This window comes from Gymnoscopelus braueri, assembly GCF_963280865.1.
Source record: "Gymnoscopelus braueri genome assembly, chromosome: 3".
NCBI classification, from domain to species: Eukaryota; Metazoa; Chordata; class Actinopteri; order Myctophiformes; family Myctophidae; genus Gymnoscopelus; species Gymnoscopelus braueri.
Genome location: NC_137612.1, coordinates 33,933,078 through 33,951,949, shown reverse-complemented (window position 1 = coordinate 33,951,949; position 18,872 = coordinate 33,933,078). Strand labels below are relative to the sequence as shown.

Here is an 18,872-nt window from a genome sequence, read left to right as displayed (position 1 = left end):
CTCCCCCCCCCCCCCCCTCTTCTTTCTATGGAAATTAACGTTGCGATGGGAACGATGTATACAAAAACGAATTTCATCCACTTCTTTACCTTGTAAACCTGTGATGTGACAATAAAACTGATTCTGATTCTGATTCTGATTCACTGGTAGACTAAAACGTCTACCAGTCCCACCGCAGTAAGTTTGTGTGTGTGTGTTTGTGTGTGTGTGTGTGTGTGTGTGTGTGTGTGTGTGTGTGTGTGTGTGTGTGTGTGTGTGTGTGTGTGTGTGTGTGTGTGTGCGTGTGTGCGTGTGCGTGTGCGTGTGTGTGTTTGGGTTTGGGCCTGCACTAATAGTAATAATAATAATAGTTAAGGGATAGCTTTAGATTCCATTTGATATTACATATTAGATAGCTGAATATATATGTTAACTGTCAATTCATGAAATGGCCATTAATAAAAGTGTCCTTTTATAGAGGGAGGGGGCGGACGTGGGTTCTTAATAATTAAGACAACTGGAAATGCCATTTACATTGTAGCTTTACATTTCAATAGAAAATATGTCAGTTGACAACCTTTGTTGGCCACAGTTTGTTTTCTATGTCAGATTTCATGGATGGAATCACGGCCATGCTAATGTCCAGGTTGGACTACTACCAATCATTTCTTACTGCCCCCCCCCCCAATCAAAGCAGTCTAGAACTGACCCTGGTTGTTAGGGATTTGCTGTATCGTCTGCTCATAAAACCATGCAGCCAGAAGACAGAGTCCAAGACCAAATAAAATAATAAACATTTCAAATAAAGTCAGATCAGGATTCAGTCTCCAACAGGTAAAGTGTCAGGTGCAGTAAAAGAAGATGAAACATTAACAGAATGTTCCTGACCTGAATGGATTGCTAGTCAATAAAGTCTATCAGGGACTTTGCACTGCTATTTCATTCTGATATCACTGCTACTATGAGGTCAAATGTGTCACTTATTATGCAGCAGTGAATTAAAGATTTTTCTTTTTTCAATTTTTCTTTTTTTACTCTGGCCCTACTTTTAAATGATTTGGTCGATTCGATCGCCTCCCAGATGCATCACGTCTGGAGGTATAATCATGCCCTGAATACAGGCTAATAATATTATTCTATATGTGTGAAAACATTATTCCAGTGGTCCATGGAGATGTACATAAACTCTACCTCTGATACCACATGGCTGTTGTGTTGCTGTTGTAGCAAAACTTACATATAACTAACAATACAATCAAGGAGGGTGAGCACAAGATGTGAAGAGACATTAATTTAATTTGATAGGGATCCTAGGCCGGCCTAGAGATGTCCACACAACCAGCATGTAAGGTAAGGATGTCACAATATATCGTGCAACAATATACCAAGATATTAAAATGTGACAATCGTTGAGACAAAAGACTATATCACAATATTAATTAATTAATTAATTAATTTTGCTGCTAAAAGCGGATATGGTATGAAATGAAAGCTCACCATAAACACAGTAAGTATTGTATAGATAACATCACTGGTTGTTTTCCCTATTCAAGGGCTTTGGGGAAGAAATGAATCAAACTGATTAGTCACAGCTGACACCCTTTCAACAAGCCTCATTCACCCTCTGTACTTCAATGTAAAGTCCAGCAACAGGCAATAATACTTCACATTTCTGCATGATCAAATAGATATCTAAGATTGCATTAAAGGATTTACAAGCAACCCTCTCTGGGATTATGGTAGAGTGCTTTACATATAAAGATTAGTCACCCCATGGATCATGGGGTGACTTGGAAAGTCACCCCCAAAATGACTCACCCCATGGAGACTTGAATTCATGGATATTTTTTCGTTTTTGTCACATTCCTAAGACAATAATTTGATGACCGGTATAGTGGTTCCGGTAGGACACACAAAGAGTGTGACCGGGCCTTCTTCTCGGCCGCTCCTCCACTCTGGAATGTTCTCTCTGACCTCCTGAGAGCACCGCACTCTGTTGATGCTTTTAAAAGACAACTAAAGACCTGCCTTTTAATGTTTAGTGTTTTTGTTTGTTTTTCCTCCTATAGGCTTTATTTTTCCAAGCATCAGACACGAATATCAAATGGTTCGACTATGGAATAAGCTTATATGAAGAAAGATTTAAAAAATGTTTTTTTTACCTGTCTACAAGGTGTGTCGTAGAAGAAATGAGTCCAGACCAGTAAACTTCACTCCTCCACAGTCAACATGCACTGACAAGTGAGTCCTGTCATCAAGAGGAAAGTGTAATCAAATGAATGACTGTGGATAAAAGTCCAAAGGACACGCTTTTACAGCGTGACACCAAAGAGGCCTTCCTACAACAGCAGCTCTGACCTACACCTGGTGGGCACCATTCAAGTCTCCATGGGGTGACTAATAATCTATAGGAAAAAAAGAGTCATTTTGGGGGTGAACTATCCCTTTAATACAATATCACCACTGCAAACTGAAGATGATTATACAATGTTGATAATTGGAAAAACTAAAAACAAAACAATGCTACAATATTGTATTGTGCTGCTAGGATCCTGATGAGAGTGTGTAAATACAGCACATCACACCCATCCTCCTCTCACTGCACTGGCTCCCCATCTCCTCCCTGACAGAATACAAGATCTCCCTGTTAACCCATTAATGCATCCATGGTAACGCTCCCTCCTACCTTAAGGAACTCCTCAAACTACAAACCTCCACTCTTACTACGGTAAGAGTAAGAGTGACCAAGCTCTGTACCATAGAGACACACGGCCGGAAGCGGAAGGCCTACAAATTCACGCCCACTTTTGGCACAGCACCGCTACTCGAGGTCCGTTAGAACGATGAACTGCAGCTGCCAATGCATTCCCTATGAGAGGATATGAGAATTAGCCTACTTTTAAAATATTCCTACATTAACTGGAGACGATATTGATTTAAATAAAAATATGTTTCCAACTGTATGGATTGTCTTTGTCAACATATCTTCTTGTTTTCTTAATAATTGATGTGTTTCACATTTAATTTTCCACTTTAACGAGTTACCCATAATGTTAACACAGCAGAGGGTAAACGGCAGACAGACAAGTTGTCGCATTTCAGTGACATCACTGTCTTTATGAGCGCCGAGCGCCGGCCAGTGGCGTACCCGTCCCACTGTAGAGGCAGGACAGGCGGTCGCCTGCCCAACTAAGATCTCGCCTCCCCTAGAAACCCCAAAGAACCCGAAAATGTGTCATTGCGTGCTTAATGTCCTCAAAGTCACGCATACAACAAGCTTTGAACCGAGCAGATTGGACCTTCTGTTCCAGAGATAATGACCAAAACATATTGAAAACGGCCACTTTCGCCAGTTTTCTGGGTATTGAAAACCTCAAGGGACGCGTCCGTGACGTATATACCATGCGACCACTTAAACGTAAGATTTCAGAAGCTAGAACTTTTGACACATTGATGGAGTATATTATAGTATATTGTGGGTAGTATATCGAGATGACAGATATCGGACATTAAAAAGGATAAATTAAACAAATGGTTTATTTAGAATTACAGTTTATTAGAATACAAAAAAAATCGCTACAACCTCAGTAGTTAACCAGTGAAATTACGGTATTTTACAATGCCTCTCATAGAGATTGCATTGAGAGCTGCAGTTCATCGTTCTAACGGACCTCGAGTAGCGGCGCTGTGTCAAAAGTGGGCGTGAATTTGTAGGCCTTCCGCTTCCGGCCGTGTGTCTCTATGGGGCGACCGGGCCTTCTGCTCGCCGCTCCTCCACTCTGGAATGTTCTCTCTGACCTCCTGAGAGCACCGCCCTCTGTTGATGCTTTTAAAAGACCTGCCTTTTTAATGTTTAGTGTTTTTTTTTGATTTTGCTACACTTGTTTTTCCTCGTATAGGCTTTATTTTTTCCAAGCATCAGACATGAATGTCAAATGGTTCGACTATGGAATAAGCTTATGAAGATGTCTGACCAGAGACTTTGAAAACTGGGATTTTAAATTTGGTCACCCCTGGACAAATGAATTGAGATCTTTATTTTATTCTAATGATTTGTTTTCCATTTTTCAAATTTAAGTTACTATGTGATGTTCATGAAATTAGAAGTACAACGTGTTCCATTTATAAAGACAAATGGTGTAGTGATAGGTATAGACCCCTTAACAGATGACGTCACACTGATAAGAACCAGTAGGCCTATGCGCGCACAGGCCGGCACCAAATGAAACCCATTCTCTCATGTCTCGCTAGGACGCGCCTCACTAGCCAACACACAAGAGGAGGTTGAATATACTGAAACCAGCGCTCCCCGAAACAATATGTTAGGAATTGATGGCATGAAATAATCACCAGGTACAGGTACAGGTATAGAACCTTATGTGAAGTATAATTTAAGCAAACGTAAACGATCTCTCTGTGCACAAATACGCTCAGGAACATTACCATTAGCTCTGGAGACTAGCAAATTTAATGCCACTCCAGAGGAACAGAGATACTGTTTGTTTTTGTGTTTTATTGCCCTAAATATGATGATATAAGAGAGGTATTTGTTAGTAAAATTGTCTTCTATTTTTGGTGATTTCCTTGAGTTAGATGATTATAAAAAACTTGATATGTTTCTGGAAAGGAGCTTTTGTTGTGGCTCATTTTATATGTCAAGCTTGGTAGAGAAGACATAACGCTGTATATTCATATTCATGTGAATATAAACATGTTTTAAGGGTAAAATGATGTCTTATAAACCAATGAGGGTTGGGCACTAGTGTGCAGGACACGAAAATAATCAATCAATCAATCAATCATAATATGCCCTCAAATCACAAATCTGTGATTGCAGCACAGATTTGTTTCAAATGTAAAGTGCATTATGTATGCATAAAATGTATTATTATTATTATTGTTGTATATTTATTTTGAGCCCAATAACATGTATCGTGAACCCCTTTGCAAGGTGAGCCAAAATCTAAAGAACAGTATTCCCACTAAACATTTATACAGTAACCTCTTGTATAAATTACATGGTGTCAATCTGGGACATGCAACAGGAACTCCCTAGCACACACTCTGCATAATATTATGTTTTACAATGGAAACAAATAAAAAATAACAATTCTAAATTGTGTCAACAAAATGAATCGCAAGACCACCTTTAAAACACACAGCAACTCCACTCCACTCGGAATGTCATTTTTCTTTAGGAGAAGGCGCTTTGGTCTTTCATTAACAGTTCTAATCCTTGTAGAATTGGTTTAAATGCACAATTACACCAAATGGACCTATTCCAATCATTTCTATAATCCACACATTGTTTCGGGTAAAAATCATTTGAAAATAGGGCCCAGGTCAAAAATAAATAATATTAATAATCATAATAATAATAATAAGGGTAATAATAATAAAAGCCCTTTTAATTTTTCGCCTTATCTGCAGTTATTTATTCCAGTCCAGTCTTGACAAAAAAGGTGAGCCAGAGAGATGGAGACAGGGGACAGACGAGGGACACTGACTACAGTGGACAGCTGGAGGAGGAGAGAGGAGAGGAGGAGGAGACAGTGGTGGACATCTACGATAACATCAGAATCAGTGAGTTTGTCTCTGGGTCACAGGAGGACATAATGGACGATGCAGCAGGAACACAGATTCAGGGTACGTTTGACAATGTGTGATTTCTCTGTTTCAAGGTGTGATTTTGATGAAGCTAGTCCAGTGTTTCTCAACCTTTTAGATTTCAAGGACCACCAGTTTGATGTGTGTTAGGGCAGTGGTTCTCAACCTGTGGGTCGGGACCCCCAGGGGGATCCCCAAATGATTTTGGGCGGGTCCCCAGATGACAGTATGTGACGATTTAATACAAAAAAAAGAAGGAAGAATTGAAATGAAAAAAGACCATCACTGCATCAAAGGTAATCAACAAACTATACTATGAAAACTGGTCAAACATTGGCCAAATTGTCAAATAATTTAAGAAAGAGGAAAAAAAAGCTTGTAGATCGGCTATTTTCACAATATTTATCTGTGGCACCAAGTCAAACCTCCTGCCTCAACACCTACATTCCAAGTGCTTGTCAAGGTGGGGGGTCCCCAGTTCAAATATGATTATTTTGGGGTGTCGCAGCCTGAAGAGGCCACAGACCCCCTTTTTTCCCCCTGGGACCCCAATCTGCTCTTTAGAATCCTTAGTGTTAATTTAACTGTGAGAGTGTACAAATAAAGCCAAATGTAATGGTCCATTTGGCTTCATTTGTACACTAACAGTTACACATTCCCCGCCAGAGTTTTTTTAATTTTTTATTCCCCCACTGCCAGCATTTTTTTTACCTTTTTTAACAATTCTTTCAGTAGTCACAAAATATTTTCCGTGATCACCGTCCTCACGGTGATCCCCTCATTACACACACACAGGAGTCTCGTAGAATCGTGGAAATAAATAATCTGATTGCGGTAATCCGTTCCATAATTGCCAGTTGAAAATAGCATGTTTCACCCAAATTAACATGGTAAAAAACAAAAGTACACAGGAGCCGAGATACAGGATTTTAAAGTAATAAGTTAACCAAGGAGTGAATGGAGCTAGAAATCTTTGGATCGCGATATCTCTGGTTCTGTGTGGATAAATTGAAAAAAACGGATATAACCGTTGTTGGCGGTAAACGGGTGTATTTTTAAACAACGGTTATATCCGTGTTTGGCAGGTAATTTAAGGGTCCATTTGGACCCCCGGTGGTCATCGGACCCAACGTTGAGAACCAGTGAGTTAATCAAGACAGGAGAGGGATATAAAAGATAGCTACTATTTTCCAAGCCTCTCATCATCATAAGATGTCTTTACAGATATTCATGCCAGTCCAGCATTGACAAGGAAGGAGGCGAGACAGAGAGGTGGAGACAGGGGACAGACGGGGGACAATGAGGACAGTGGACAGCTGGAGGAGGTGAGAGGAGAGATGGAGGAGAGAGAGGTGGACATCTATGGGAGCATGGCTGATGTCAGACGCAGTGACGTGGTCCCTGGACCACAGGAGGACATGAGGGACAACACAGCAGGAAGACACTCTCAGGGTGAGTTTGACAACGTGTGTCTTGGTGATTTTTCTGTTTCAAAGTGCATGGGAAAACAGTTTAGCATATAAAAAGAAGCCATTTGTTTTCCTGCTGCAGGAAAACATTTATTTCATTCAGATTTTCTTGCAGCATAATTAACTTAAAGGGATAGTTCACCCCCAAAACGTCATTTTTTCTATCGATTACTCACCCCTTGGAGACTTGAATTCATGGATATGTTTTTACACCTACCGGAACCCACTGCTCGTCATCAAATTATTGGCTTAGGAATGCGACAAAAACTAAAATATATGTGGGTTATATCATTCCGTATCATTGATGTGTTAAAGTATCTGCAGAGATACTGTTATAATAATGTTCTGTAAAAAGTTGCATCAAACACACTGCACAGTCCAGCTCACACACAGAGGCAGAAAGAGAGGGAGAGAGATATATATATGTTACAGGTAAATTGGCATTCCAGGTAAATTGGAAAAGAAGCGCTTGTTTTCACCGCCCCCCAGGCAATTCTGTAGAACCAACGCTAGAGGGCAATGCAAGCCAGACATGAGTCCCACACCACACACGCACGCATGCACACGTGCACAAACGAGCACGCACAAACACACACACACACACACACACACACACACACACACACACACACACACACACACACACACACACACACACACACACACACACACACACGCGAACAGCCTTATTCCTTGCAGTTGAAGCACAAGGGGGCGAGCCTGAGGAGGCGGGGCTGGCGGGCTATGTTAGTGCAGTGAGTGGCAGTTGGGGCAAACCATAGAGGGGCAAACGCAGTCCCCACAACATCATCTACGATTCTGTGCCTATCGGTACATAACTCGGACGGCGTTTAGTCGACTAGCAGACCATCGGCGCGGGCACTCGCGCCTGGAGGCGCTCGGGCGCGCCTCCTTGGCCTCAAGGTCTGTTGAGTCGGCGCGCCTCCGTCATGGTCCAAAACTATACTTTATCGGCGAAAAAAAGTAGTCCGCGGTTGTTTGAAAAAGCAATGCCCCAAGTGGGAGTCAAACCCAGACTCCCAGTAATAATGGATGGGGAGTCCAATGATTATCAAAGTGCGCCACTGAGGCCAGTATATATGTATAACCATGTTGTTGTTCTCGTCCTCAAATCGCAGCCCCGCCCCGAGCCTAAAAACAAGCGCACCACTTCCAATTTCCCTGGAATGCCAATTTACCTGTGACATATATACCGATATCGATCACCACCATAATTGTCGTTATAGTTGTGGTGTGTGAACACTGCCTTCCATTCAGTCAGAATATTTTTTTTAAATGACATATTCATAGTTATCGTTATCGAGTTGTCATGCTTGGTGTGAACAGCCCTTTAGTCTTGTTTTAGTCTCAGTGGCTGCACACCTAGTAGCTGTGTTTCCCATTGCAGGACAGATCTCTAAACCAGTGAGAAGGCCTCTCAAAGCTGTTGCTGTGTGTCTGATGGTGCTGTGTCTTATGCAGATGGGTGGGATCATAGGCATGGCCGTGCACTGTGAGTATTCCATTCTAGGGATGTTAATAATTGATCTATAATCAATTCATTGCCGTTAAGAATTGACTCGATTAAATCTATACATTTTCAATTAATACAAATAAAGGGGGGGGGGGGGGGGGCTTGGGAAAGTTACAGGTATGGTGTGTGTGATATCAGATGTGAGCTTACCATAATCACAGTAATCCTATATATTGTTAGGGCTTTTGGAGAGAAATGAGACTCCACAGAGAGCACTGCAGAGGGGGGCTGTGTGTGTGTGTGTGTGTTTGTGTGTGTGTATGTGTGTCTGTGTCCAGCTGATGCTCGTTGACGCTCGTTAATGTTATATCCATCAGGGCAATGTTTCTGCACTCATTTTCGGTTTCGGACAATAATTTTCCTTTTGGTCCTAAAAAACAGCCGCTTATCAATTAATCGATGAATCGATCGACGATAAGGTTATCAATTAATGAATTAATTGATAATTTGCATCGCTATTCCAACACTAACACATCACTCACTCAAGTAATTTGTTGTTGTGGATCTGTTTTGCCGCTAAGCAGGTTGGTGGGGGTGTAGTGGGTGTAGGGTGGGTGGCAACCTACTGTTGAACAGCAGTGAGCGCTATGGGACGCCAGTCATTTTAAGCCAGTTACCTACCAGCTATCTTTCAGTACTGGGATTACTGTAGTAGGTTAGAAACAGGAGGGTACTCTACCCTCTGAGAAAGACTTCTTATCATTTGTATGGGGGTTTGTTTTTGTTTGAAATCAAATCTGGCTTAATTCTCAAATTCTTAATTGAGGCCTAATTAATGGCCTCATACTTAATTCTCTGACGTAATTATCATCGTTGTGTATCTTTGTGTATCAATGCTTGCATCTGCAAAGTAGAATGTAGAAAGTGGAGTCAAAATGTTATGTATGTTCATTTGTAAAGAATAATAACACGTTTTCTTTCTCTAAGCTAATAATTTGACTTCATCATGATCAGTAGCAACAATCTTTTATTTATCATCCCATTACAGATAATTCAGCCATTAACCCTCCACATACCAACCTAACCGAGGAGAGAGACCAACTACTGAACAACCTGACCTTGACCCAGACCAGATACAACGGCATGACCCAGGAGAGAGACCAACTACTGAACAACCTGACCTTGACCCTGAGAGAGAGAGACCTGTTGCAAAGGGAAGCAAACCAGCTGAAGAGAGAGATAGCAGGTGAGAGAGTTTATACACATTTTTGAATGAATATTAATTAGTGTATTATTATTGATATTTTATCATTGTCAGGTATGTAGTTCTAAAAAAGGATTTGAGTAAACATTTATCACATCAAAATATTTTGAGTAGTAAACCTAAAACCATATGTTATTCTTCTAACATTACTCGGCTCAGTTCTTACTCAGGTCTAGTATTTGACTGTCATATCATTAATGTGTTAGAACTGATGATCAGTTTATTGAAAATCCATCAGTAAAACAGTTTTTTGATGTTTAGACAAGTCGTGTTCCAGTGGATGGCAGAAGTTTGGAGACGTCTTTTATTACATCTCTACTGAAGAGAAAACCTGGGAGGAAAGTAAACAACAATGTCAGACGATGGGAGCACGTCTGGTGGTCATTGACAGTCAAGATAAACAGGTGAGAGAGAGAGAGAGAGAGAGAGAGAGAGAGAGAGAGAGAGAGAGAGAGAGAGAGAGAGAGAGAGAGAGAGGTGGGCGGGTGGAGACGACTTCTTTATGAAAGCAATAAAACAAATGTACAAATCATCAGAAAGTCTTCAGTGGACTGAACTGTTGGAAGGGAGCATTACACACCTGGATTGGACTGAAAAAGACGCAGGACAAATGGACATGGGTGGGTGGAAAACATCTGTCAACAGGGTGAGACGTTTTACAAGTTTTTCTAAAGTAATTCTATCAAAGTCACTGTACATGTGATTGACTGAGTGGATTTGATTACAATGTTTATTCAGCAGGTACTGGGCTGCTGGATATCCTGTTGACCAAGCGGGGAGTTGTGCTTACTACTGGCCTGGAGAAGGAAAGTGGAAAAATATGGAATGTTCACAGACAAACACTTGGATCTGTGAGAAGACATGTTATTCATCTTAAAGCTGCAATCTGTAACTCATATGTCCTTCATGGGATTCAAACCCAGGTCCTCCCTGTGAGACTCCTCATTTCTACCGCTCATCAAGAGCCAGTCCCTGATTGGCCAGGGGAGATATTGTGCTTGTAAGAGCCATTATTGGTATGACCTGAATTGATATTGGTATGACCTGTATTGGGTCACACACAGCCTGCAAGTAGGCTCTTTGATTGCACTGAGTAATTAAGCCTCATGGGTTGCTCCCCTGTTATTTTGATTAGTCACTCACTTAGGCTGGGTGGGGTTTTCTGTTTGTTCATTAGAGTGAAGCAGTGTGAGGAGCAACACAGTTTTTTGACCACACTTAAAGAGAAATAAGTTGTACTGTTTAATTTCAAGTAAAGCACCTTTGTTGATTTTTTACTGTCTCTGAAGACTTATTTTGTGCGTCAAGCTGATTGCTAAGAACTGTTACACAGAAGTGCAATCTAACAGGGAAGAGAGAAGATTGCCACTTCATAAAGTCAAAAAACTTTGCTCAAGATGGAAGAAGGAGAGAATATGGATGGTTCTGACCATAGGAGGGCATTGAAGCTCACTGAAAGAGCAATGGAAGACAGACTCAGCAGGTTCATTGGAACTAGAAGAGGTAAATTGTCTCAACTGTCTGCCATGATGAGAAATATGGAAAACTTAAAACTTGATGGCTCAAATGTGAATGTAGTGGAGGAGATGCTTAGACATAACTTTTGCAAAGCGAAGATAGAGTTTGAAGACATTAATGCTGAGGTGATAGCCTTGCTAGATGAAGATGAAAGACAAGCTGATCAACAAAACTGGTTTGAACCCAAATCAGCGCCCATAAATGACTTTGTGGAAAATACAGAGAACTGGTGTATTGCAATGTGGATTAAAATAAGAGAAGAGAATGCTAGTGCAAGTGAATGTCCAGCAGGCACACCTCATGAAGATGATGTGAGAGTAGAGGACAGCGTGTCTCAAGTTAAGACAGTACAGAAAAGCAGTACGAGTAAATCTGCCTCATCTGCCGGCCATAAGTCATCTTTATCTTCATCCTCAAAGTCTTCACGGTCCACAGCGACCAAAGTGTCCTCAGCACGTATTATGGAAGAAGCAGAGCGTGCTGCACTGATTGAACGTTCAACTGCATTAAAAGTAAAACAAGCACTTGAAATTGAGGAGGCACAATTAAAAGCTAAAAAGGAACAACTGGATGATGTGGATACTGCTATTGCTGCATCCAGCGCAAAGCTCAGGGTGCTTCAAGAATATGACAATGTCAGTGGCGCATCAAAACAAAAAAGAAGTGATGTTAAGCCAACTTTGAGTATTGCTGCAGGAAGACAAGTTCCAAGCAGACCGGTGCAGTCTGCACATGATCAATCCCATGACAATGGTTACAGTCAGAGACATGCTACAAGCAGACCGGTGCAGTCTGCACAAAGCACACAGCATGATCAATCCCATGATAATGGTTACAGTCAGAGACATGCAACAAGCAGACCGGTGCAGTTTGCACAAAACACACAACCTGACCAAGCTCAGGATAATGGATACAGTCTGAGACATGCTCCAAGCAGACTGGTGCAGCATGCACATGATCAATTTCACGATAATAGTCATGTTCAATCAAGAAATAACGAAAGTGAGCTGTGTCAAGTCATGCAGAGGCAAAATGTGATTACTGAAATGCTTGTCAAACAGCAGGCTATGTCTAACCTCCCTTGCAAGGACATTCCAATATTTACAGGTGACCCTCTCACTTACAAATCCTTCATCAGGGCTTTTGAGCATGCTGTGGATAGCAAAACTGACAGTTTGAAGGACAAGCTTTACTACTTGGAGCAATATACAAGTGGGGAGCCACAGGAGCTTGTTCGAAGCTGCGAGCATATGTCAGCAGATAGAGCCTACATCGAGGCCACTAAGTTACTCCAAAGGCATTATGGAGATGAGCTTAATATAGCCAATGCATACCTGGATAAGGCATTGAAATGGCCTCAAATCAAATCGGAGGACGGCAAAGCATTGAGAACCTATGCCCTTTTCCTGATTGGCTGTAGGAACACCATGGATGACATAGAATTCATGGACGAAATGGATAATCCTACGAACATGCGAGTGGTCGTTTCAAAGCTACCTTATAAACTTAAGGAAAGGTGGAGAACAACTGCATTTGAGATCCATGAGAGAGGAAGAGGACGAGCAAGGTTTTCTAACCTAGTCGATTTTATTGACCGCCAGGCCAAAGTAGCCCTGGATCCTCTTTTTGGAGATGTGGTAGAGAATTATCAAGCCACAAAAGGAAAGGAGAAAGTTGCGAAGGAGAGAACCAGCGAGAGGTTTGGTAGGAGGGAGAGCAGTTTTGCTGCTGGTGTTCATGACACAACCACAGAAGAAACAGGTGTACAAGACACAACAGAAACATTCAAGAAAAGCAGTCCAGTTAAGGATGTGGCTGTAGCTTTCCACAAACCATGTTTATACTGTCAGAAGAATCATGCTCTTGCTGTCTGCAATAAGATTAAAGATCTGACAAACAAAGAACGGATAGACTTCCTCAAGTCTAAAGGCCTGTGCTTTGGATGCCTTACAGTAGGGCACCTCAGTAGAGGTTGCGAAAAGAGAATAAAGTGCCAGACCTGTTCTCAATTGCATCCAGACATACTTCATGTCATGAAAGAAGATAACAGTGCACCCAGAGAGGTTGAAGAAAGCACCACTGAGAGTGATGTAGTTTCCAGTGCCTATGTGTCACTGGGCCATGAGACTTGTGGAAGCACTGGGGCTGGAGAATGTGTCCTAGCCGTGGTACCAGTAAAAGTGAAATCCCAAAAGAGTGAAAGATATGTGGAAACATATGCCTTCGTAGACCCAGGAAGTACTGCAACCTTTTGCACTGAGGGTCTACAGAGAGCACTAAACCTTAAAGGAAAGAGCATCCGGTATCATCTAGACACAATGAGTCAAGATAGTCACAAGTTGATGAAGAGTTGTGTTCTATCAGACCTGGAGGTGTGTGGAATTGAAGGAAATACTTACATTGAACTGCCGAAGGTGTTAACACACCCCCACATCCCTGTAAAGAAAGAAAACATCCCACAACAGGAAGATGTTTTACAATGGCCTTACCTGAAGGAGGTGCGTCTGCCACGCATTGAAGCAGAGGTTGGTTTACTCATAGGTGCCAACATCCCTAAAGCCATTGAGCCATGGCAGGTCATCAATAGCGAAGGCGAGGGGCCTTACGCCGTCAAAACTGCCCTGGGATGGGTGATAAATGGACCCCTTAGAAAAGGAGATGGCATCAAGTCTGCCAGTGATAAACTGCAGAGCTTCACCGTCAATCACATCTCAGTTACAGACATAGAAGAACTGGACGATGCAGCAGGAACACAGATTCAGGGTACGTTTGACAATCGTTGTGTGATTTCTCTGTTTCAAGGTGTTATTTTGATGAAGCTAGTCCAGTGTTTCTCAACCTTTTAGATTTCAAGGACCACCAGTTTGATGTGTGTTGGGGCAGTGGTTCTCAACCTGTGGGTCGGGACCCCCAGGGGGATCCCCAAATGATTTTGGGCGGGTCCCCAGATGACAGTAGTGACGATTTAATACAAAAAAAAAGAAGTAAGAATTGAAATGAAATGAAAAAAGACCATTACTGCATCAAAGGTAATCAACAAACTATACTATGAAAGCTGGTCAAACATTGGCCAAATTGTCAAATAATTTAAGAAAGAGGAAAAAAAAGCTTGTAGATCGGCTATTTTCACAATATTTATCTGTGGCACCGAGTCAAACCTCCTGCCTCAACACCTACATTCCAAGTGCTTGTCAAGGTGGGGGGTCCCCAGTTCAAATATGATTATTTTGGGGTGTCGCAGCCTGAAGAGGCCACAGACCCCCTTTTTTCCCCCTGGGACCCCAATCTGCTCTTTAGAATCCTTAGTGTTAATTTAACTGTGAGAGTGTACAAATAAAGCCAAATGTAATGGTCCATTTGGCTCCATTTGTACACTAACAGTTACACATTCCCCGCCAGAGGTTTTTTTTTTTTTTTTTCCCACTGCCAGCATTTTTTAACCTTTTTTAACAATTTTTTCAGTAGTCACAAAATATTTTCCGTGATCACCGTCCTCACGGTGATCCCCTCATTACACACACACAGGAGTCTCGTAGAATCGTGGAAAAAAAATCTGATTGCGGTAATCCGTTCCATAATTGCAGCCAGTTGAAAATAGCATGTTTCACCCAAAATAACATGGTAAAAAAAAAAAGTACACAGGAGCCGAGATACAGGATTTTAAAGTAATAAGTTAACCAAGGAGTGAATGGAGCTAGAAATCTTTGGATCGCGATATCTCTGGTTCTGTGTGGATACAAAAATAAATATATATATATATATATATATATATTTTTTTTTTTTTTTTTTTTTGAAAAACTGATATAACTGTTGTTGGCGGTAAACGGGTGTATTTTTAAACAACGGTTATATCCGTGTTTGGCAGGTAATTTAAGGGTCCATTTGGACCCCCGGTGGTCATCGGACCCAACGTTGAGAACCAGTGAGTTAATCAAGACAGGAGAGGGATATAAAAGATAGTTACTATTTTCCAAGCCTCTCATCATCATAAGATGTCTTTACAGATATTTATGCCAGTCCAGCATTGACAAGGAAGGAGGCGAGACAGAGAGATGCAGACAGGGGACAGACGGGGGACACTGAGGACAGTGGACAGCTGGAGGAGGTGAGAGGAGAGATGGAGGAGAGAGAGGTGGACATCTATGGGAGCATGGCTGATGTCAGACGCAGTGACGTGGTCCCTGGACCACAGGAGGACATGAGGGACAACACAGCAGGAAGACACTCTCAGGGTGAGTTTGACAACGTGTGTCTTGGTGATTTCTCTGTTTCAAAGTGCATGGGAAAACAGTTTAGTATACAAAAAGAAGCCATTTGTTTTCCTGCAGCAGGAAAACAATGATTTCATTCAGATTTTCTTGCAGCATAATTAACTTAAGGGGATAGTTCACCCCAAAATGGAGATGGAAACTTGAATTCATGGATATTTTTTTACACACAAAAAAAGAGTCCCCTTTGCGTCTCCTACCGGAACCCACTGCTCGTCATCAAATCATTGGCTTAGGAATGCGACATAAACAAAAACATATCCATGAATTCAAGTCTCCATAGGGTGAGTAATCGATAGAAAAAAAGTCATTTTGGGGGTGAACTATCCCTTTAACAAGTGTGGGTTATATCCTTCCGTATCATTCCTTTGATGTGTAAAAGTATTTTAGAGATACTGTTATGATAACGTTGTGTAAAAAGTGGCATCAAACACGCTGCGCAGTCCAGCTGTGTACAAGCTCACACACAGAGGCAGAAAGAGAGGGAGATCGGATATCGATCACCACCATCATTGTGTTATAGTTGTGGTGTGAACACTGCCTTCCATTCAGTCAGAGTATTATTTTAACTTGACATATTCATAGTTATCGTTATAGTTGTCATGCTTGGTGTGAACAGCCCTTTAGTCTTGTTTTAGTCTCAGTGGCTGCACACCTAGTAGCTGTATTTTCCATTGCAGGACAGAGCTCTAAACCAGTGAGAAGGCCTTTCAAAGCTGTTGCTGTGTGTTTGGCGATGCTGTGTCTTATGCAGATGGGTGGGATCATAGGCCTGGTCATGCACATCACTCACTCAGGTAATTTGTTGTTGTGGATCTGTTTTGAAGGTAAGCAGGTTGGTGGGGGTATAGGGGGTGTAGTGGGTGTAGGGTGGGTGACAACTTGCTGTTGAACAGCAGTGAGTGCTATGGGACGCCAGTCATTTTAAACCAGTTACCTACCAGCTATTTTTCCAGTACTGGGATTACTGTAGCAGAAACAGGAGGGTACTCTGCCCTCTGAGAGAGACTTCTTATAATTTGTATGGGGGGTTGTTTTTGTTTGAAATCAAATCTGGCTTAATTCTCATATTCTTAATTGAGGCCTAATTAATGGCCTAATTCTTAATTCTCTGACGTAATTATCATTATCTCTACCACCAAGTTCTTCTTTGTGTATCAATGCTTGCATCTGCAAAGTAGAATGCAGAAAGTGGAGTCAAAAAGTTATATACCGTATGTTCATTTGTAAAGAATAATAACACGTTTTCTTTCTCTAAGCTAATTTTACATCATTGACTTCATCATAATCAGTAGCAACAACAGTGTTTATCATCCTATTACAGATTATTCAGCCATTAAGCCACTACTGACCAACCTAACCCAGATCTACAAGTTGTCATGCAGTGCCTAAGCTGCGTTATAAGCTTGTAGATCTGTCCCTTTTGGAGAGTCGTGTTGTTTTTTTCCGGTTGCCTTTCATGGTCTTAAATGGGACGTGGAGCAATGCAAATGATCTCCCATGACCGCGCCTCTGACCTTCAGGCAAAAATGAGAAACAACTCCGTACATTTGAGGGATTTACACACCCCTTTGTGAATTGCACGTCGGTTTTTGCTTAGAGAAAATACACCCTCCTTTAGTCACTTTATTTACATGTTACAGCTTAGTGAATCGGGCCCATTGAGTTTTCTTCTTCTCAAACCTCTTGTCCACACAGAAGTGTGACCTCATCATGGACGGTAACAACTGTGTTTATCATCAACTGTTGGTCCTTTGCATATCATTCAGACATCCTGACCCAGGAGAGAGACCAATTACTGAACAACCTGACCTTGACCTTGACCAACGTGACCCAGGAGAGAGACCAATTACTGAACAACCTGACCTTGACCCTGACCAACGTGACCCTGGAGAGAGACCTGTTGCAGGGTGAAGTAAACCATCTGAAGAAAGAGACAGCAGGTGAGAGAGGTTATACACCTTTTTGAAGGAATATTAATTAGTGTCTTATTATTGATATTGTCATCATTGTCAGGTATATAGTTCTAAAAAAGGATTTGAGTAAACATTTATCATGGTGGCTGATTTATCACATAAAAATATTTTGAGTAGTAAACCTAAAACCATGTCATTCTTCTAACATTACTCAGCTCATTTCTTACTCAGGTTTAGTATTTGACTGTTACCATATCATTAATGTGTTAGAACTGATGATCAATTTATTGAAAATCCATCAGTAAAACTGTTTTTTGATGTTTAGACAAGTCGTGTTCCAGTCGATGGCAAAAGTCTGGAGACGTCTTTTATCAAATCTCTACTGAAGAGAAAACCTGGGAGGAAAGTAGACAACAATGTCAGGAGATAGGAGCACGTCTGATGGTCATTGACAGTCAAGATAAACAGGTTGGTGTGTGTGTGTGTGTGTGTGTGTGTGTGTGTGTGTGTGTGTGTGTGTGTGTGTGTGTGTGTGTGTGTGTGTGTGTGTGTGTGTGTGTGTGTGTGTGTGTGTGTGTGTGTGTGTGTGTGTGCGTGCGTGCGTGCGTGTGTGCGTGCGTGCGTGCGTGTGTGTGTGGGGGGGACAACTTTATATGAAAGCAATAAAACAATGTACAAATCATCAGGAATTCTTCAGTGGACCGAAGTGTCAGAAGGAGTCATCACCCACCTGGATTGGACTGAAAAAGACGGAGGACAAATGGACATGGGTGGATGGAACACCACTGACAACAGGGTGAGACATTTTATAGGTTTTAAAGTAATTCTATCAAAGTCACTGTACATGTGAGTAACTGAGTGGATGTGATTAAAATGTTTATTCTGCAGGTACTGGGCTGCTGGAAATCCTGTTGACTTTATCGACTGGCATTGTGCTTACTACTGGCCTGCTGATGGAAAGTGGAAAAATATGCTATGTTCACAGTCAAACATCTGGATCTGTGAGAAGACTGTATATTATTCATCTTAAAGCTGCAATCTGTAACTCATATGTCCTACCTGGGATTCAAACCCAGGTCTTCCCTGTGAGAGTCCTCATTTCTACCGCTCATCAAGAGCCAGTCCCTGATTGGCCAGGGGAGATATTGTGCTTATGAGCTTCTGCAGTTGTTATTTGTCCTCCAGTAGGTGTCCAACCTTACTTCAGGGTCTACATTTCTCAATGGAAGAGTAGAGAGAGTGGTTAAAATAACCTTTATTCATATTCAGATTGCAGCTTTAATATCACTGATACAACTGCATGTTAGTGTTCTGCTTTGTGAAGTTAAACAGTAATAATTAGTAATGGAACTGAGAAAAACGCAAACATTTTATTGT

The 18,872-nt window shown here is 41.5% G+C and overlaps 1 protein-coding gene across 1 annotated transcript in view; it reads left to right on the top strand.

Moving 5' to 3' along the window:
- Nucleotides 1-18,525, top strand: part of LOC308081901 (uncharacterized protein) — a gene marked incomplete at both ends in the record, with an annotated part of 33,106 nt that extends 14,581 nt beyond the window's left edge. Inside the window, 5 exons of the mRNA XM_080423517.1 lie at nucleotides 6,811-7,038; nucleotides 9,578-9,775; nucleotides 10,055-10,197; nucleotides 18,182-18,291; nucleotides 18,384-18,525. Coding sequence (XP_080279643.1) covers nucleotides 6,811-7,038; nucleotides 9,578-9,775; nucleotides 10,055-10,197; nucleotides 18,182-18,291; nucleotides 18,384-18,525 — 821 coding nt within the window. The remainder of the gene's footprint in view (nucleotides 1-6,810; nucleotides 7,039-9,577; nucleotides 9,776-10,054; nucleotides 10,198-18,181; nucleotides 18,292-18,383) is intronic.
- Between the last annotated feature and the right edge of the window lie 347 nt (nucleotides 18,526-18,872).